This window comes from Mizuhopecten yessoensis, unplaced genomic scaffold (genome assembly GCF_002113885.1).
Source record: "Mizuhopecten yessoensis strain PY_sf001 unplaced genomic scaffold, ASM211388v2 scaffold431, whole genome shotgun sequence".
NCBI classification, from domain to species: Eukaryota; Metazoa; Mollusca; class Bivalvia; order Pectinida; family Pectinidae; genus Mizuhopecten; species Mizuhopecten yessoensis.
This window is the reverse complement of record NW_018403543.1, coordinates 318,369-340,018: the sequence shown is the minus strand read 5'-3', so window position 1 is coordinate 340,018 and position 21,650 is coordinate 318,369. Positions and strand designations below refer to the sequence as shown.

Here is a 21,650-nt window from a genome sequence, read left to right as displayed (position 1 = left end):
AGAAGAAGTTGTTTAAAGGTTTTTTAATACAATTGACCCCTGTGACCTTGAATATAATTGAAGGTCATTCATTTGAACAAACTTGGTAGCCCTTCACCCAAGCATGCTACTGGCCAAATATCATCTCCCTGGGCATTTTGGTTATTGAGAAGAAGATGTTTAAAGTTTTTGACATATTTGACCCCTGTGACCTTGAAAATAGGTGAAGGTCATTAATTTTAAGAAACTTTGTAGCCCTTCATCCAAGTTTGCTTCTGGCCAAATATTGACACCCTAGGCCTTTCGTGCCAGGTGAGCTAAAAATTGATGAATTTGTATAATAGATATTTCATATCGGTCTGTAAAATGCAATACCTATATATCGACCATATATCTACTTAACTTCCCTGTGTGTTACAGTTCCTTCGTATATTATATAGTCTCAGGACTTCAAAATACAGAGCGGGAGAAATTTCCGAAAATCATGAGATTATATATTTTTGACTAATACGATCAGGAGGGGGGAGGGTCACACCAAAATTGGGAGGGTCACACCAAAATTGGGAGGGCTGGTGGTAAGTGTAGACTCACTTCTTCCAATTCACAGATTCTTGACTCTTTGTCTTCTGTTGTACTGAAAAAGAAAAGTAGACATTCACAAAACACTGACATACAAAACAAAGAATATTTGCAGTAGGTATAACCCTTTCACCCCTATGTAACTTTCGTTGAGTCTACCATGCATTGATATGAATGAGTCCTTTGTAGTCTACAGTGGTGAAAGGGTTAAACAAGCCAACACACACAGTCAATGAACATGCATGAACACCTCTTAACTCTAATGTGTTATATCAACTACCAAGGGACAGAGTAAATAATTCCAGGAGGGTTGATAGGTCATACATACCTGATGTTCATGACCGAGGGTGATGCTGAGACCTGCATGTGTGATGCGGGCTGGAGTTGTGTCTGGTACTCGGTCAACTGCTGGCGCACCAAAGCCACTTCACTCTCCATCTGTCTCTTACACGCTCTGTAATAACAAACAATACATATGTCACCCTCCGTCTGTCTCTTACACGCTCTGTAATAACAATCAATCATTATGTCGCCCTCCGTCTGTCTTAAACATTCTGTAACATCAGGTAAATACCAAAAACCTCAAAAAAGATCGGAGGTATTGTAATGGTTTACAAAGATTCATTTTCTGAAGTCTGAGTACTTTTATTTTTTTTCCTTTTTCACTCAGAGAAAATGTAAATTTTCAGCAATTTTGTTAATGACATGAAATAAAATTCCAGTTATTTTATTTAATACTTTATAGATATTTTTACAAACGGAAAAAAGGTTATTTTATCTGACCGACAGACACTCATAAATAGAAAAACCTTGAGAGAGAGGGTGAGAAGAGAGATGAAGGGAAGGGGATTCAGGGTACTAAACAAGTCAAAACAGCCAACAACGTACACGTTCTGTATACATGTTGTATGTAGCACGCACATGTGCACACACACACCTGTACTGTACTGTATAGTCCCTACTTAACAACAGGGAAATGAATTTAACATGAAGTGACCACCAAATTGTGATAGATCAATGAAGGGCCGACAGCAACAAAAAGGACTGTTTGCCCTAACCCATTACAAAATACCATGTACTAACAACTATGGTCATATCAACACTTATTTATTCACATTTATATAGAAATTGATTACTCATAAAAAAAATGTTTCAAGGAAGTTGTCAATTAGTGATTAACTAATTATCAATTTCATTGAAATATTTTTTTTAAGTTTCAGTTCTCAGAAATGTCATAATTTGACAATGGAATTGATCACTTTTGCTTTTTTGAAGTTAAGAGTTTCATAATTTTATGCAGTCTAGTGAAAAACTTGATTACTTTAGCAGTATATGTAGTACTCATGTTTATTTTCGCCCCCCCCCCCCCCCCCCCCCCCCCTTCTTCATCTTATAAATTTCAGAAACACACATGATTAGTTGAGAAATCAACTATAAATTTAATATGTCAAAACTTGACATGCTGTCATTGAACACAATAATAACACGTCTTTTCATTAACTATATATAATGCGAGTTATATAACAAAATCATGATTGATGTCAGTGTGACTTACGCAAATTCTCTGTCTTTATCATTCAAATGTGACATTGCCCTGGTCTTCATGTCTTCCAGTTTTGCCTTCTCCTCCTTTAGCTTCTCAATTGTGTCTGAAAATTGACATCATTGATAAATATTATTGCATAATATATATATGATCCATAGAAGGTGTGAAATTTTTAAATGTGAAGATATTTATTCATATATAAATGTTTACCAGGAGAGGGTATGGACACTACTTATATTCATGCAATAAACAAGGGAGATAATCATCTCTTTCGCGAAATATTAACAAGGGAGACAATTATAATTTCTTCAGTAACGTATTTAAATTGGGAGATAATAATAAAAAAAAAATATATATACAATAAACAAATGATTTCTATAACATTCATTCATGTACCTTGAACAAGGTATATAATTTTTACCGATTTATTCATATACATTTAACAAGGGATAAATTAAAATCTCCTATTTCATCTGCATATCAAGGGTTAAAATGATAATCTCTATATTTACAAACATTAAATAAGGGTTAAATTATATTTTCATAATATACTTTCATTAAGGGAGATAATTATAATCCTGTCAGGTTTTTTCAGTGTACAGATCTGATGCCATTATATAACACAAAATTTAAACACATTACAACAGATTTGAAATGAACAAGTCCTTCATAGAAATGAATACAGTACATTTCAACTAATATCACATCGTTTAATGTCACCGTTCGGTTATTATCACGTTTCCTTGATCCACCCTTTTTCCTGCTATACATATACCAAGAAGCATGTAGTGTAGTTGGAGCAGCATAACGATACCTTTGTAGTTGTGCTGTTGTTCGAGGGTTTTTGTCTGTTCTTGACGCAGACTTTCAATCACTTTGTCCTTCTCCTGAGTGACCTTGCTTACTGCTTCATTGAACATCATCTGGAAAGAAAAATTCCAAATCATTTAAAATGATCTTTCCTAGTTTCTACTAGTACATAGTTCAAAAGTGACAACCATTCAATGAATAATCAAACTAATAATCACTTTCTTCATTAAAAAAAAAAAAAAAAAAAGCCAGGGCTTTCATTTTGACCCTGTGCATTTAGCAATTTGAGAAGTCAAATAGCATTTTACATTACTTTTGGAGTGTCAGAACATGTAAAATTAAACTGTCCTTCAAACCCAAAGCTGGGGGAGGGGAGAGGGGGGTCACAAAAAATACTCTCAAGGACCTATTGAAAGCCCTGTTTAAAGCTTTCTAATTGTCGAAAGATGCCCTTTAAAAGGATTTTTTTTTTTTCTCTAGTACACGAAGCACTCAAACACAAACAAACCTGCTTTTCTGCAGTCAAACTGGTTTTGAGGGAGCTTGCAGAATCGTCCCGATCTTTCTCAAATTTTGCTATAAGACTGCTAATCTCCTGATCGTGTTGCTCCTTGAGGGCATTCAGCTCGAACTCTGTCTTCTCCTGGCTGTTAGTCAGGGCCTTCAAACACACATTATATATTGTTATTGTTATTTTGACATGTATATGGATATATAATAAAATCTGGGGGTTTAATTTAATGCAAAATGATAGATTCTAATTAACATCTGTCCTTCTAACTCTAAAATAAGGACTTTAACAAAATATACCTGAATTCCAGCAGTTTATATATTGGCAATGTTAATTTTTTACATTTGCATTTTTTCAATGCCTTACCTATTGCTGGATGCTAGTTCTCCTGTTGATGCCTCTTAAGTTATTTCACTGCATCTGACTGCCTGACCTTTCTGCTAAACTCACCTTGCCCACAGCCTGATCCGTCTGCTAAACTCACCTTGCCCACAGCCTGATCCATCTGCTAAACTCATCTTGCCCACAGCCTGATCTTTCTGCTATCAACTTGCCCAAAGCCTGAGCTTTCTGCTAAACTCACCTTGCCCACAGTCTGATCCGTCTGCTAAAAACTCATCTTGCCCACAGCCTGATCTTTCTGCTATCAACTTGCCCAAACCCTGAGCTTTCTGCTAAACTCAACTTGCCCACAGCCTGATCTTTCTGCTATCAACTTGCCCAAAGCCTGAGCCTTCTGCTAAACTCAACTTGCCCAAAGCCTGAGCCTTCCTGCTATTTAACTCACCTTGCCCAGTCTTATCCTGCTTTTTTAACTCACCTTGTCCACAGTCTTATCCTGCTATTTAACTCACCTTGCCCACAGTCTTATCCTGTTACTTTAACTCACCTTGTCCACAGTCTTATCCTGCTATTAAACTCATCTTGCCCACAGCCTGCCTGATCTTTCTGCTAAACTCACCTTGTCCACAGTCTTATCCTGTTACTTTAACTCACCTTGTCCACAGTCTTATCCTGCTTTTTTACTCACCTTGCCCACAGTGTTATCCTGCTACTTTTACTCACCTTGCCCAAAGCCTGATCTTGCAGCTCTCTAAGACGCTTCTCTACTTCTCTGACTGCATCTTCATGCTCCTCCCTGCTCAAGACATTTCCGACAAGTTTTAACCCCGAAGATGAATCCGTCTGCTGCTCCATTGCTTTGAGATCAGTCTGAGCCTCCCCCTGGGCATAGCTGTGTATTTTGGTCTGAGCCTCCTTTGGTAGGTATTCCTTGACAGCTGTCTGCGTCTCCCCCTGGGCTAGCACGACAGTTTTTGTCTGTGACACACCTGTTTTTACCTCCTTAGCTTCTGTTTGGGACTCTGTGTGTGTACCCTCGAATACTTCCGTCTGGATCTGTTGCTGTGCGAGCTGTGTCTTGTCTGTCTGTGACTGTGACTGTGTTACCTCCTGTGCAGGTGTCTGTGTCTCCTTCCCTGTCACTTGAGCTGGCTCCGTTTGTACAGAGAGGGGTTTACTTTCCTTCACCTCAGTCTGCGACTCTTTCTGTTCCATCACTTTGTCACGGAAGGCCTTCAGTTCCAGTAACAGAGTTGCCTTCTCCTGAAGTAACTCGTCTCTAACTGTTCCCATTTCTTTCTGATAGTCCTCTGTCAGCACAGATTTTTGTTTCTCTAAATCAGCATCTTTTTCTTTTTCTAACATAGTCCTGATATTTGTCTCACTTTTCTCATGTTTTTCTTCCAATTCTTTTCTTATTTTCTCTACTTCCTCCTCTTTTTCTGACACAAGTTGTTTCGATAGATTTTCTATTCCACTTTGGTGTTCCCCTAGAAGGGTTTCTCTCTCCTGCTGAAACTGTTTAGACAATGCTTCCTTCTCTTCCTCAATCTTCTTGTCCATCCTCTGCTCAAAATCTTCCTCCATTATTTTAGTGATGCCATCTTTCTCAGTTTGGAATTTCTCCATCATTTTCTCTTCTAACAGAATGTTTTCTTTCTCTGCCTTTTTTAGATTGCCCTCCATTTCCTTCAATAACTTTTCTTTTTCAGACACAATCTTTTCCAGTTCATCGATCTGTAGCTGCATTTCGGCCCGGAGTTTGTCTAACTCTACTTCCATTTCTAAAGAGTGCCGCTTTGTTAGTTCAGAGACTTCTACATCATAATTTTCTTTTGCCTTACTTAAATCATTTTCTAGTTTTTCTTTTGTTTCCTTTGCTCTGTCTTCCATCTCGTTTGATTGTTGTTTCAGTGATTCTGTCTGTCTTTCTAGGTCAGCTATTCTACTTTTCTCACTTTCCGATACTTTACACATTTCTGACAGTTGCAACGATAAATCTGACACTTTCTCTTCCGATGTTTTTCTCACTAAAGTCACATCCTCCTTTGCGATAACAAGATCTCTCTGTAGATTTTCCACTTCCTCTTTTTGTGCCGATATTTGTATGTTCGATTGTTTCAGTTTTTCCTCCAAATCATTTCTGATTTTCTCAGAATCAGCAAAATGTTTCTCTATGTTGATTCTTTCCTCTTCACTTCTGTGTGCATCAAACTGTTGTAGAGTTTCTAGAATTTTTTTCTTATTAGATTCAAACTCATCTTGAAATTGCATTTGACTACTTACATAGGTTGTTTGGAACCCACTTAAAGATGATTTCATCTCTGGCAAGTGTATATTTACATATTCCTGAAAAGTTTTAAGTTTAGAAGACACAACACTATTCCTAGCCTTAAACTCTATATTTTCCTTCTCTAGCTTCTCTAGATATGCTGCTTTGTTCTCTGAGAGTTTTTCGGCACTAGGTTTTACTGTACCCGGTTTAGAACATGTTGGTGGCGAGTCCGCTATGGAAGAAGGCATTGAATCCTCAATGTAGAAATCTGCTGTAGTAAACTCCTGGGATGTTTCCATGTCGGGTGATAATTCCGCCCCAACCTTCCGACGGGACATTATCTTTCGCCCGGCACTCTCACAACTTTTCTCCTCACCACTGTGTTGAGCATTATCCTGACCAGATGAATCACTCTCAGTTGACTTGATTTGCTCCCCAGATGAGGTAGAGGCTCCTGAAGCCTCCCCCGATGTTTTGAGCGTCACCTGTTCCCGTTTGACTGTTGGCGATCTTACACTAGCCACAGCGGCGCCTCTACTCGCCTCTTTTCCTTCATTAGAATCATCACTCACCTCCCCTTTCATTTGTTGGGTAAGGTCCTCTGAAAGACTTCTGGGCATCAATAGCTCTGGTTTTAGTTGGTCAGTGTCATTTTCACTTTTTATCACAAGGTTTGTGTCCAGTTCAGAATTGGCCACCTGTTCGCCGAGCGAAACACTGTCTCGGTCACAAGTCAAGTACTGATCGTCCAAACTATGGATGATCTCAATCTCTGAAGTGACTATAGAGTTATGTTTAAATAGCTGAGGAAACTTGCTCTTTGTAATGTCTGTGGTTCCCACTGGTAGAGCAGCCTCAAATGGTAGCCTGGAACAAGTGTCAAAGGTTTTGTCATCAGTGTTTACACATTATTGTATTTAACTGCAAATAAGCCCCCGTCCTTAGTGATAAAAGATTGACCAAAAGTAGGCAGGGGGCCTAATTGCGAGTATCTCCCTGTTCACAAATGTCAGCCATCTTGGATATACCACTGTTTTAATCTGTATGTAGCTAGATATCATATATACTTATTATTGTTCATGTTGTTAAAATAACCAACATACACAAAAATTAAAAACTAGTTGATTGTGCTGTTGTTTTCTAAAAAACGATTTCCTATTTTCAATTTATTATATTTATCCTTAGTTTATAATGAATACATACTCACATAATCTGTAATAAGAAAACAGTACAGAATCACAGTGTAGTCTATGACATTACATATTATTTACAATTCAGTGAAATAACTATTTTCAGAATTTTAACTTGGCTCATTTTTGTAATGCATCCAGTTGAAGAGCTAATTCGCTTATGTTCAGAGACAAAAAATAACATTATTTTTGTAAGAGAGACACAATTACGGGGAGGGCTTAATTGCAGGCACCCACCCTGTTCCCAGGACATTTTTTTTCGTAACAATTGATCCTTAAAGCTCATCACCAACATATATACATACTTCAGCTCCTCTGCCAACTCTGGTACTGCCTCTTTCAACATGGTGATATCATCAGATGTGATGTTTGGTAAGTTCTTGTCAAAATCTGACGGTGTTTTACTCTGTAAATAGACATTCATATATATAATTTTAAAAATCATTATTACATTTTTATCATTGAAATGTTAAAAAATATTCATTCTATAAATTAGTAATTTTTTTCACAATTAAAAAAATATTACTTTTGCTGATTTGACCAATTAAAACAATGATTTCAAACTACCATAAAAAAATCTCTTATACTGTCAGATGATGAAATATCTGCCCAGAATAATAATCTGTTACCAATCATTGGGGAGGGGAGGCTACTCTCAGGGGAAAACACAACATTTAATTCCACACATCAGTTTCATTTTCATGGAAGCAAGCAGACTAATGCAGGGCAGCAGTTTTGATTTTTGATTGGGGAGAAACTCGAGTCAAATGAAACATGTGTCAACGTTTCCAATTCAGAAGTTTTGAAGTAGGTTGCAGTAAATTTATCTCTAGGACATAATGTTCATTAGTTTTGTTACTACCTCATTCAACTTTTAATGTTTAATAGTAAAATCCAGTCGAATACATTCACTGTCACAAAGTACTAAAACAATAAAAATATATACCACATGTCTATTTAATTATTTGATCAGAATTTAAAACCTTCATGAACAAAAATATTTACAAAACTGAAATAATATATGACATATGATGGAGTGTTAAAATATACTCACTATGACAGTGACAGGCACATCTTCTAGACCCTGGAACAACGTCTGCAGGAAGTGATGACCTAGACAAAAAAATAATTACTATATAAACCAGATGTATCGTCATCAATCCAATAATCTGTTCTCCTACACATTTAAATGTTCTTGTAGTTGTGTCAAACCTGCTTTTTGCAATCTAACAGTCAGCTCAAGGCAAACCTTGGGTTTGACACTCAAAATGACCACACTTCAAGCCGAGATATCTCCAGCATACCCTCACGATAGAAGAAGATTCTATGAATCACTGGGTTTATAATTGTAATCAATAGTAATCAATATGTTGTTTAAATCTATCACATTTACTTTGATATTATTGACTTAGCATGTGGTATTAGGGTTTATTATATTAGAGTCACGAAAATGTTTGTTATTCATGCCATGTGCAATGTCAGAAATCAAGTGCTTTATCAATTATAGTATTTTTAGGTCCATTTGACACATATGTTGCCTTCCCTATACATCACACATAGTTTCTGAAACCTTTGGCATTTCAATGTTTATTTCTTCACCTTTTCTACTCATTATAGGTTCAATTATGGCAATTTCTTTTGGATACAAAGCTGATCATGCAGTTTATATATGCAAACTAAATTTATTAAATATACCCTCATATATACTTACCAACTTCACTTTGAAAAGTCTGCCTGCGTTTCACTTCTTCCGAATGAACCGAGTTGTAGTCATCAGCAACCGTTACTGCCCACTACAACACAGATATCGGTGTATTTACTTGTTTACAGACATCTATTTACTAATTACCTAAAGAACAGAAATTTCCTCTTTTGTCTTTTCTCAGAGACCTGTACATTCAATGATATCAAGATTTCATTTTGTTAAACAGGATATGTCAACACACTTCCTACCTTAGTGAAGAAAGAGGCAAACTTCTTCCTGCGAACCACTTCCACCACCAGCTGGGCATACACTCGCGGGGCCTCGTAGATCTGACGCAGAATGTCCAGACGTTTCCTCAGTCGCTTGAGGTTCTCGTGGTAAATCATGAGCTTTCCGTCCACATCACAGATCATTTTCTCAACCCACATCACCCACCTAATGAAACAAAGGTAGAAGTTACCACAAACACAGGTCTCATCACATCACCCGTCTGACAACACAAAGACAGCCATTACTATTACTATAACACAGATCATCATCTCAAACCAAATCACGCATCCGACCACACAAAGAAAGAATGTATGATATAGTTGTTCAGCTACGTGTCTGAACTGTGATCAAACGATGCTAGTTCTGATGTTGACATGCTCTAAACAGTCAGGGTTCTATTTATGTCAATTTGAACAATCAAATTTGGCTTGCCTACCTCACAACTGACCATCTACATCAGCTTTAACAATCAGACTCACCTCCCCTACCTCAGGTCTAGCAATCATACTTAACTCTCATTCCTTTCTTTTGCGTTTCCGGTTCAAACCGTGAACAGTTTGTCCATTTTTAAATGTTACATTTTCGGGTATAAATCCTGGCGGACCTGCAAACGTTTTTATGTTGGCCTTGCAAGTCTGTGTCAAGGCTCGCCTGAAAGCAGCATCAGATTGCTAGGTCCGACCTTATTTCTTAAACGAACAACTCTGTTCCACCGGTTCAACCGTTTGGATCGCGATAAACAAATGTGGCCTTCGTTTCCCAGTTCTTGCAATTGGACTAAATAATTTCGTTAGGTCGTCCAAACAATCACGTAATATTCCTAACTTACCTTAGTCGTGTGTGTAGATTCACAGCCAGTTCCTCTTTTGCCATTTTACATTTCTTTTTCTTGTCCCGGAGCATTTTGTGGTTGTTGACCATGACCAGCAGCTGTTTCTTGTGACTGGAGCAGAGGTCGGGCAGGATCGACTTATCTCGTAGATTACTGACTCGGTTCTGATTCTGAATAAAACCCTGGAAAAGACGCAAACTCCTATTACACATTTATCTGGAATAAACTTATTTAAAGTGAAACCCATTAATATTTTTTACCTGCAAAACTTGGACAACAAAAGTAATTTAAAATAATTTCGTTGTTTTTTTGTTTGTATTTGATAATTATTTTTATTTATAATTGCTTATAATTATCTAGCATCTTTTAAAGCAATGCCAGAGCAGATCCTAAGTTAATTATACTCTCCAAATCAAAATAGGATTCTAGGGTAAGGGACAATTATAATCTCCAAATCAAAATAGGATTCTAAACTAGGTGTATAGTTAAATAGAAAACTAGAAAATGTCTGTAAGACATAAATGCCCCCGCTCATGGATGCGACGGAACGGACATGGGCAACACTATATGCCCCCCTTTCCTCCCCCATTTTATGGCTGGAGCATAAAAAAGAACAATTAACTCAGTTAAACATTCCCATCATCTCTTGGAGTAAATCTTACTAGGGTGTGAAAATAACTTCATTTTTATATTTTTTTAATAGGCAAATTAAGAATACAATGCATATCTAACCCCATTGATACATGTATTTCCTCTTCCTTCCACTGAAGAAATCAAATTAGAAAATACATATATTCCCCACTAGTACCTGTGCCATGTCGGACTGTTCCTGGACCAGGCGCCGTGCTACAGACATCATCTGGTCGAGCCCATACAGACGATCCTCTAGCCCCTTCACTTCCTTCATACTTAAGTTGTCCACCTGTTTCAGCGTGCTCTGGACCTCACTGGTCAGAGACTCCTGTATACGTGGGTCTAGCTGCTCGGTGGCCTTCATACACTGGTCCACCATGTCGTTTAGGTTGTGCTGCGGATCCTTTTGTTTCACATACAACAAGATTTGTCAAGCTGGGTGCATATTACTGACCAGGTTAATATTCGACTTATAACGACATAAATTAATAATTAACGTTAATCATATCATTAGCCAGGCAAACCTGGTCTGTTTGAAAACATACAGATAAAACATGACTTGTACACCTGAATCAACAGATTCAAGTTACTATATATCAACCATTTGTTGTAAGTGGAAGAATAACTGGTCTAATATAAATGCTTTGACCAAGCTGGCAGAATGTCAGCGAAACAATTTGGGTAAGAACATCATTTTTACATAGTAGTGACTCGATGAAACATGCACATATATGTTTTATCATTCCAAGTTTTATTATTCCTCCAAGTTTTATTGTTCAAAAACAAAAGAATTCGACAACAGGCAAAGCCAATATTGTTCTTCTCAAAAATTCTGTTAATAAAGATTTTTTTTCAACTTTCCTTGGGTCAGTACATTGTTTTTAGAACAGGATTGGAATCTAGATTAGAATATTAAATAGTTGATGATTACTCATTACTTTTCATTGTGATACTAATTATAAATGCATTGTCCAAGCCCTTAGATTACAACTACCATAAGTCTTCCTACGTAAATTTCAAAATGCCATAAAGAACGTTGATCACAAGAAATTTCTATTGTCAGTCAGGAAATCTTCATGTTAATTATATTGTAATGAAATACTGTGTACAGCTCTTAATATGTTCAGTGTTTCATACTTTTGGAGGAAAATATAAATTTGTTCATTTAAAAAAAAATAAAAAAAATTGTTGCTAGTATATATAGCTAGAAATGTTAAATCTTATGTTGAATGAAAGCATTAAGCTTCAAGTCACCAGGAAAACTGCGAAATAACACTTCTATCAAATAAGTCTGAAGAATATATAGTGAGTACATACACCTCCAGAAATCACACTCCCTCAAAATAGAACAATTCATTGTATATAAAATTATGGTTGGAAAATTCCCCATTTAGAGAAAGTACTGGTATTGTCGAAGTTCCCTGAAACAGATTTAAGACATAGCCATGCTAGCTATAACAACAAGAGTACCGCGGGGCGGACCAATAGACGCCCGTCGAATGCCATATAGTGTTATATACTTTCTTACATTGAAGTAAGATCTCTTTGCATCATTCTAAGAGTGGTTAGCTGACATGCTATAAAAAATGCAGAAGAAAATCTCTGGACAAAAAATCAAATACTGAAATGAACCAAGGGCAATAATTTTTGCAAACATCGTTGAATCAAAATTCTTTTCAAGGAAACACAACAACATATCATGATTATTTAGCCTACTACGTTTCAAAGAAATCCATCAAAAAATGTAGGAGAAAATCTCTAGACAAAAAATCAAATACTGAAATGAACAAAGGGCAATAACTTTTGCAAACATCGTTTAATCGAAAATTCTTTTAAGGGAGACACAACCTCATATCATAATTATAATGTATACGAAGTTTCAAAGAGATCCGTTGAAAAATGTAGGAGGAGATTGTCGGACAAAAATCAAATACTGAAATGAACAAAGGGCAATAACTTTTGGAAAAATTGTCGAACCAAAATTCTTTTAAGGGAGACACAACTTCATATCATGATTATAATGTATACGAAGTTTCAAAGAGATCGGTCGAAAAATGTAGGAGGAGATTGCCGGACAAACAAAAGTTTAAGCCGGACGGACAAACAGACCCATACCATAATACTTCCGTCAAATTTGACAGGCGTATAAAAACTTTGGGTTATTTTTCACAAATATCTATATTGAAGTCTATGTAAAATGTTTAAAATCCATTTAACAAAGTGTGTACCTGAGAACTAATCCAGTCATACAGACTACCGTTGTTGTCCTCATCAGACCCAATCAGGCCCATGGCATCCTCCGACAGGAAGGACACTTCACTCAACAACACCGGCAGTACTGGGATCTTACTCAACAGCTGTAGCGAACTGACCACTCTGAGGATCAAAAACGTCAATAATCTAAATCATTATGTTTTACAGGTGTTAGTTTGTAACAAGAATTTATATGCCAATCACTGGACAACAAACACACATAATAATTGTAATTGTAAAACAACAGTTCACATTTTTTTTTGATAAATGAGAATTGAGAGCACTATCAGCTGTTCAATATAAATGTCTACACAACTAAACAACATGCCTTGAGAGAGTTTCTCTGTAGTCTTCCCGCTGTACCAAGTACTCCTGGTAGGCTGTCATGAATATCTCGGATCTCTGGTGAAGTGCACTATAAAACGTAACATAATATATGATTTCATATTTACCATGTACACATACATTTTCTAAACCTAACATGTAAATTAAAGAATAAATCATACTTTTAACCAGACATGATTGTGTCTCCTGACATACAATTATCTTGCAACGTACGTTTCTAGACAGACTGGTCCCTTTGTCAAGCTATGACAGAGTGCCAGATACTCCTTATTAACATGTTTACTGTAAAACTGATTTCTACAGGGTCTTGTAGAGTTAGTGCAGAACTGTTTTTTGGGCTCTGGACTTTACTATACGAATAATTTACTGTCAAGAACTGGTTTCTAAAGTCCCGCTGAATTTGATATAATTCTGTTTTTTTAATTATGCATAGACATGTATGGGATTTATAGTTAACACACTAGTGAGCACATGAATATTGTAATATCAGTGAAAATATATATAGCTGTATATATACATGTGTTCTGAGGACCCTGAAACTAACTTTTCTAACCTCTTTACATCTCTTGCCCTAACATCTCACACATTTTTTGCTCAAGTTTCATCTGGCCCTGACACCAGGCTTAGGCATATAGTAATGTACTTAGGCCCCACACACTCTGGCCCTGACACCAGACTTAGACATATAGTAATGTACTTAGGCCCCACACACGCTGGCCCTGACACCAGACTTAGACATATAGTAGTGCTTAGGCCCCACACACTCTGGCCCTGACACCAAACTTAGACATATAGTAATGTACTTAGGCCCCACACACTCTGGCCCTGACACCAAACTTAGACATATAGTAATGTACTTAGGCCCCACACCATCTGGCCCTGACACCAGACTTAGACATATAGAAATGTACTTAGGCCCCACACATTCTAGCCCTGACACCAGACTTAGACATATAGTAATGTATTTAGGTCCCATACCCCACACACTCTGGCCCTGACACGAGACTTAGACATATAGTAATGTACTTAGGCCCCACACACTCTGGCCCCGACTACAGACTTAGACATATAGTAATGTACTTAGGCCCCACACATTCTAGCCCTAACACCAGACTTAGACATATAGTGATGTACTTAGGTCCCATACACTCTGGCCCTGACACCAGACTTAGACATATAGTAATGTACTTAGGCCCCATACACTCTGGCCCTAACACCAGACTTAGACATATAGTGATGTACTAAGGCCCCATACACTCGGGCCCTGACACCAGACTTAGACATATAGTGATGTACTTAGGCCCCATACACTCTGGCCCTAACACCAGACTTAGACATATAGTGATGTACTAAGGCCCCACACCATCTGGCCCTTACACCAGACTTAGACATATAGTAATGTACTTAGGCCCCACACCATCTGGCCCTGACACCAGACTTAGACATATAGTATTGTACTAATTAGGTCCCATCCCCTCTGGCCCCGACACCAGACTTAGACATATAGTGATGTACTTAGGCCCCATACACTCTGGCCCTAACACCAGACTTAGACATATAGTAATGTACTTAGGCCCCACACATTCTAGCCCTGACACCAGACTTAGACATACAGTGATGTACTAAGGCCCCACACCATCTGGCCCTTACACCAGACTTAGACATATAGTAATGTACTTAGGTCCCATACACTCTGGCCCTGACACCAGACTTAAGACATAAAATAATGTACTTAGGCCCCATACCCTCTGGCCCTAACACCAGACTAAGACATATAGTGATGTACTTAGGTCCCATACACTCTGGCCCCGACACCAGACTTAGACATATAGTAGTGCTTAGGCCCCACACACTCTGGCCCCGACACCAGACTTAGACATATAGTAATGTACTTATATAGGCCCCACACATTCTAGCCCTGACACCAGACTTAGACATACAGTGATGTACTAAGGCCCCACACCATCTGGCCCTTACACCAGACTTAGACATATAGTAATGTACTTAGGCCCCACACACTCTGGCCCCGACTACAGACTTAGACATATAGTAATGTACTTAGGCCCCACACCCTCTGGCCCCGACTACAGACTTAGACATATAGTAATGTACTTAGGCCCCACACATTCTAGCCCTAACACCAGACTTAGACATATAGTGATGTACTTAGGTCCCACACCCTCTGGTCCTGACACCAGACTTCGACATATAGTGATGTACTTAGGCCCCATACCCTCTGGCCCTAACACCAGACTTAGACATATAGTGATGTACTTAGGTCCCATACACTCTGGCCCTGACACGAGACTTAAGACATAAAATAATGTACTTAGGCACCATACCCTCTGGCCCTAACACCAGACTTAGACATATAGTGATGTACTAAGGCCCCATACACTCTGGCCCTGACACCAGACTTAGACATATAGTGATGCGCTTAGGCTTGAGACCAGACACCTATCTGTCAAAATCAGGCTAACTCAACCTCATCTCTCCCTCACTTCTCTTCCTCACCTACTCCCTAATATCTCTACCATCCCTGCGACCTCTCTACCCCCCCCTCCCCCCCCTGGCGTCTGTGTACCTTGTTATGTCCTCCAGATTAGCCACCACAGCAGCCCAGCCCTGCTGCTGGAGATGTTGGTCATGGACTAACTTCTCACAGGCCTTCATTTCCTCCTTATCTACATCATGGATTTGCTACAACAGATTATAGACACATTTTGTACGAAGTAAAATCTAAAATGCAAAAGAAAAACACATGGGTATTGAATTTTCATGGTGTCTTTTCTACTTGACTTTGAGAAGAATTCACAGACAAGTTTTAAGGTAACTTGAGGGATTTACTGTCTTGTAAATTAGCATTCATGCCAGTATAAGACATCCTCGCTATCCAGGGGTTACGCCCAATTTCGCTCTCTACACCCCTGGAATATGTCATAGCAAAATTGATTGGAGGTTTAGTGTGCAGCAACTTGAGGACCAGACGAGAAGACTAGTTCTATCCTTTGATGTACATCAAAAGAATCTTGTGGTCACGTAATGGTAAAAATTGACAGGCTTTGAAGTCGGGCATATCTCCTTTGTAATCTTCAAAGGACAGGTATCAGCCTGTGATTGGTCAGGTTTTTTTACCCGAGACCAATCAAACAGCTATCTTCGTGCCTTCAATTTTGCTATGAAATATTCCAGGGGTGCAGAGAGCGAAAGTGACCGTAACTCCTGGTTATCGAGGATGGTATAAGAGGGTGAAGCCAATAGGCTTTTACAGTAGACAAATAAGTCATTTCATGCACTGTCCGAGAGTGTACATTAAGGTCAAACTGACCTGATAATAAGTTACGTCTGACAGAGCAAATTACCATTTAATACAAGTTTAACGAGTCAATACATGTCTGAATGATTAATATACAATATAACCACCATTTGTGTAAAGACCATAAATAAATAACATTAAATAAGGTTATGTCAACATCACAAAAATAGCTATTAGTCTACAGTACAAACTACAGTCATACCAATGTAAAGCATGCTTTAAGAGATACACACCAAAGCTAGTTGTGCCCGAGAGACGACGGTAGCGTACGCTGGGGGCAGCAGTAGTGATCCTTCCACCTGACTGTGGATGTCCACATCTACAATGTTACAAATATCACAGGAGTTCTCCATAACTTTACTCACATGATTTCATAAACAAGGTACATTATTGTAGATTGCACTTCTCTTTCTACTACCACAGAAAAACTGGTGTCATTACCTCAAACATAAAATTTATGTTATATTTTATTGATGCGGCCAAAACAAAAAAGTATGTATGTTATAATTACCCCAACTGACCCTAGTTTTTACCTCCAATCGTAACAATTTATCTCACTCAAATACATTCCATCCAGTGATGGGATAATTATAACTTGTCCACCGGATGCAAACAAATTGATGGACAAACAAACAAGGCAACTACTAGTATATATATATATACACTCTCTACTTCATAAGTGGGTATCAAAATCATATTTAAATTCCATATTATTATTTAAAAGTTCAGAAAATATGTTTGGTGATTTGTGAAATTTCTAAATTTAGCCCCCTACCCCTCAATTTAAAAAAAAAATAAAAAAATAGAAGAAAAATAAATCCAAACCGACCTTCCGTACTTTTTATACATTTTTTTTTGGCAATATATGAACACCATAAAAATTGTGGGGATGTCTTGGAATCTAATATCTGCATGTTATACATTACCTGATCCATAATGAACACTAGGAGAAGGTGGTGTCATGGCCTCTATTGTACTCTTGCTGAACAGGAATATTGGATTGGTGTCCTATAAGGAGACAAAATCAAGAGCAATGCGCATTTGATTTTTGTCCTTTGCCAGTAAAACCCATATTCACCCAATATTGAATTCACCCTTCACATTTAATGCTTATGTATATTATGCTGTTTACTAATGTTCCCTGTATTGATAGATTCATCCTCATTATGGAGAATGGAAAAGGCAAAAAATTAAATTGCAGCGTAAAATTTCCCGGTGTACAGTATGTTGATGATCTGCTGTGGTTTGGTAACGTATTGTATTAATAAAAGTTACTTTGGATAGATAAACCCCCAACTGAACACTTCTTACAATAGACACAATGAAAAGGTTATAGAAATTATTTAATGCAATAGAGCAATAAATAACCAATTCATATTTAGTACACCTGTTTGGTACTTGAACGTATTAATGATTATAATTGAAACACTTTATTACCTGGTATTCAAATTTTATAATTTTAAAGTTATAATGTATACAGGAACATATTACATAACAGTGTATAGCCAGATCAGCTGTAAACCAAATTCTTTTTAATTTAATTACACCAGACTACACCGGAACAAAAGTATCGCTGTCTTTGCTTTTCTTACCACGGTAAACAAAATATTGGCCTTTCATTTGGTATTAGTTTCATTCTTATAACTTTTTTTAGGTTAATGAAAGCATGGAACATGTGTCACTTACACAGACAGATATAAACAAAATAACAACATTTCAGGACATTACAGAAATGCCATGTGAGGGGACAGAAGTTAAAGTTTGAGAGGATGAATGAGTGATATATAGTGAGTTTGCCTAGTCTGTTTAAGTGTCTGCCTATTCGTTTTAGTACGTTTAATTGTCTAGATGCTTTTTTACAAGTGTTTGAGATGTGTGTATGAGTAAAGTATTGACTTTGTAACTGTTTTATTATGTAATGTGTATGTCCTGTATGTTAGTCGGTTTTAATAGCTCCTTAGAGCTAATGACCATGTACCGACTCTAAATAAAACTTTTGACTTTGACTTGACTTTCACTTTGACATTATGCATGTACATATATGCAAGTATTCATATTGAGCAGGTTTATCTACATTTCAAATTGCTATATACATGTGTAAGGAACCAGTTACAGGTCTCAGTAAGTGACTTACAGTCCCTGCATGGTATTTTCCAACTCTGGCTGAAGGGTCCAGACTCTCTCCACCACTGATCAGCAACACCTGTTTGTCCTCGGTAATATGACACGCCCTGGCTATCACCCCCTGAAGAGTGGCAACACTGCAATCAAAATAGTCAACATACAATGTAAAATATTCACAAGTTCTTGTTCTATTTTTGGATATAATACATCGTTGAATATTGCTTACAAACTTGTACTGTATGACATTTACACTCTGTCGTGACATTATGTATGCATTTCTCCCAACCCTGTGTATGCAAGATACATGTATGTGTGAGCCATATTGAACGACCATATGGGATTAATAGAATCTCTCACCCCCTTTGGGGTGAGATAGGGGAATCGCAACCCGAGGGGGAAGATTCTGAAGTTGTCAAACACGAGGCTTTGCCAAATGTTTGGCAACTTGAGAATCTTTTCCGAGGGTTGAGATTCCCCTATATCTCCCTTAAGGGAGTGAATGATTCTTTTTCTCTTACCCTGTTCACCCATTGTGTATCATATATATACCAACTACATGTACTATGCAGGTATTTTTGTAGGATTTTTTTCAGGTTAGTTTTGGACATAATTTTCAAAGTATTAGTGTGTCTCATTGTTAAGAAAGATAATGGGTTCTGAAAATGTGGGCAAGCGCCCAAGACTAAAATATCTGTGTCCCAAAAGTCACAAATACTTATTTGGTTTTTCCCAATATTTTTGTAGAAGATGAATCACATCGAGAGTAGAATAACATTGGCGTCAATTAATGGTATAACATTTTTTCTGAGAACCTTTTAGTGCCAATAATGGGCCCCATTCCAAAATTGAAATCTTTTTATATTTTTGCTTCATATAATTCACAGTTCACTCTTAAAAAAAATCCTTCCAAACTGGTAAATTTTCTTCTCAAAATTAGACAAAAAGGCCTGTTGTCAATGTTTAGTTACAATCAATTATAATGACCTATACTTACCTCTCCATGGCTAAGTTCATATCAAAGGTGAGCATGGTGCCGGTGTCTACATGGAAGACATACAACATGGTGGCTCTGTGGTGTGTCAAGACTGATCTCTCCTAAACAGCTCTCCTAGCATGACTCTGGACACCAACTCAACATCTAAAATTCAAAGTCAATGTTGTAACTGCCAATAAGATAGTATTTATGGTCAGTGACACATGTTTAAATTGGTATTAATATAATGATCTCACACTTGTAGGCATTGTAGCAGAATTGAACTGGCCATGGGTCTATCGTCAGCGACCAGCTGAAGGTTGCTAATTTGGTAGAGCTTCTGTCTGAGAGTTTGGAGGGTCCCAGGATCGAACCCCCACCTGGCCGAGCATTTTCACTTTTGTTACAGTGGTGCCTGTGACCAACAGCGTACAAGCATTGGATGTATGCTTGGCAATGCAAGGGGATACCCTAACTTGGGTTTTAAATAGTTAATTGTGTCCTCGGTAGCAAAGACTTAGAAAAATGAGGGAGGAATGTAGTGGAACTGGTCTGGGTCAATTGCCAGTGACCAGGTAGCTTGATTGGTAGAATGTCTGTCTAGAGTTCAGAGGGTCCTAGGTTCGAAACCTGATCTAGTGGCCATGCATTTTTCTATCTCTTGATACACGGTCACTTACACACTTCTTAATAATAGTTAGACAGTCTTTTTCTGATACAGGACCTAAACGTCCTCTTCACTAGATTCAAACACATGTACATCTGTTCAATTTTTTATTGTTTTTTTTTTAAGTCCTAGTAAGGACCTGCTAATTTGCCTGGAGTGTCTGTCTAAGTTGTTTTTGAATAAGTTTACCATTGACACTGTAAGTCATTAGCTATGAAGTCTCTACAAAATTGCTTTAAACCTAGTATTATTTTTAGTATGCAGAAATGTTTCTCCTGTCTGAGCTAATAGGCCATCGAAATTTACCCAGTTCAGACCCACGATCAAGCAAACCACCTTGCAATTTTTTGTTCAATTACAAAAAATATCAATACTCAGTCCATGTCCATTATATAATGAATTACTTCTATCGACTCAAAGAAGTTCACACATTTCACAGATGAATAAGCTCCATATATTTTTAAACCTGACGTGTACCTACACGACATATGTTTTTAATTCTTCACAGAGATCTACCTAGGTAGCATTTAATGACATAATCATCTATAAACTGCAATGAATCAGCTGATCAAGCACGAGACCATGCAATGATATTTTTCTTCTGTTCAAAGATCAGTTCAGCAAAAATGTCAATATATTTGTGTTAAAATCACTTTCAAATATACGAAAAGCATACACATTCCGTTGGTATTCAGACATATGTTGGTTATTAGAACGGACGATCTGTCAAGTGAAAACGAAAACAAAACATTGCTACAATTGTTCGTTGAAACCATGACATTTTGTTAGACTGTGACTTACCAGACAAGATGTAATTTTTAAAATGATACCCTTTGATCAAATTTCACATGATGACTGGTTACACTGTTTCACTTCAGAAGAAATAAACAAGGAAATCGCTGTATTTCTCTTGTCATTGTGAAAATATTGCACCAGAACAAAATACAGTGGAAGAGCGATGACAAGGGAAGTAACCCTTGGTAGGATTTATTACGCAACGTCATTGCAAAAAAGGCACGGAATTAGATTAGATAAGTCCGTGGTACAGGAAAATACAATAATTGAATAAATAAAGAGTGTTTGCCCAATGCTTTACAAACGCGGTATTAAATGAATTTTATCTAAGCCAGCGGTACTTATAAACCAGATAACATTATAGCATGTTTGGCGTATAATTAAAAATATAGAATAAATCTTATAACTTACAGCAGGTACGTATATGTAGTAACGTTATATTTTAGCCGAAAAACAAGACAAGATAAGATTTAATTGTATTGTAAAGGGACCCCATGTGGATTAA

At 37.5% G+C, this 21,650-nt stretch overlaps 1 protein-coding gene across 1 annotated transcript in view; it reads right to left on the bottom strand.

Annotated features, from left to right (window-relative positions):
• Positions 1–21,302, bottom strand: part of LOC110448814 (RB1-inducible coiled-coil protein 1-like) — a 29,516-nt gene extending 8,214 nt beyond the window's left edge. The window contains exons 1-20 of the mRNA XM_021495262.1: positions 21,152–21,302; positions 19,705–19,848; positions 18,721–18,847; positions 17,513–17,594; positions 16,820–16,905; positions 15,855–15,970; positions 13,254–13,340; positions 12,901–13,048; positions 10,848–11,075; positions 10,037–10,221; positions 9,186–9,372; positions 8,944–9,025; positions 8,287–8,345; positions 7,538–7,638; positions 4,491–6,909; positions 3,423–3,575; positions 2,919–3,027; positions 2,114–2,207; positions 887–1,012; positions 571–613 (exon numbers count right to left, since the gene is read on the bottom strand). Of these exons, the coding sequence (XP_021350937.1) occupies positions 571–613; positions 887–1,012; positions 2,114–2,207; positions 2,919–3,027; positions 3,423–3,575; positions 4,491–6,909; positions 7,538–7,638; positions 8,287–8,345; positions 8,944–9,025; positions 9,186–9,372; positions 10,037–10,221; positions 10,848–11,075; positions 12,901–13,048; positions 13,254–13,340; positions 15,855–15,970; positions 16,820–16,905; positions 17,513–17,594; positions 18,721–18,847; positions 19,705–19,772 (4,500 nt within the window). The 5' untranslated portion in view covers positions 19,773–19,848; positions 21,152–21,302. The remainder of the gene's footprint in view (positions 1–570; positions 614–886; positions 1,013–2,113; positions 2,208–2,918; positions 3,028–3,422; positions 3,576–4,490; positions 6,910–7,537; positions 7,639–8,286; positions 8,346–8,943; positions 9,026–9,185; positions 9,373–10,036; positions 10,222–10,847; positions 11,076–12,900; positions 13,049–13,253; positions 13,341–15,854; positions 15,971–16,819; positions 16,906–17,512; positions 17,595–18,720; positions 18,848–19,704; positions 19,849–21,151) is intronic.
• Positions 21,303–21,650: the final 348 nt, after the last annotated feature.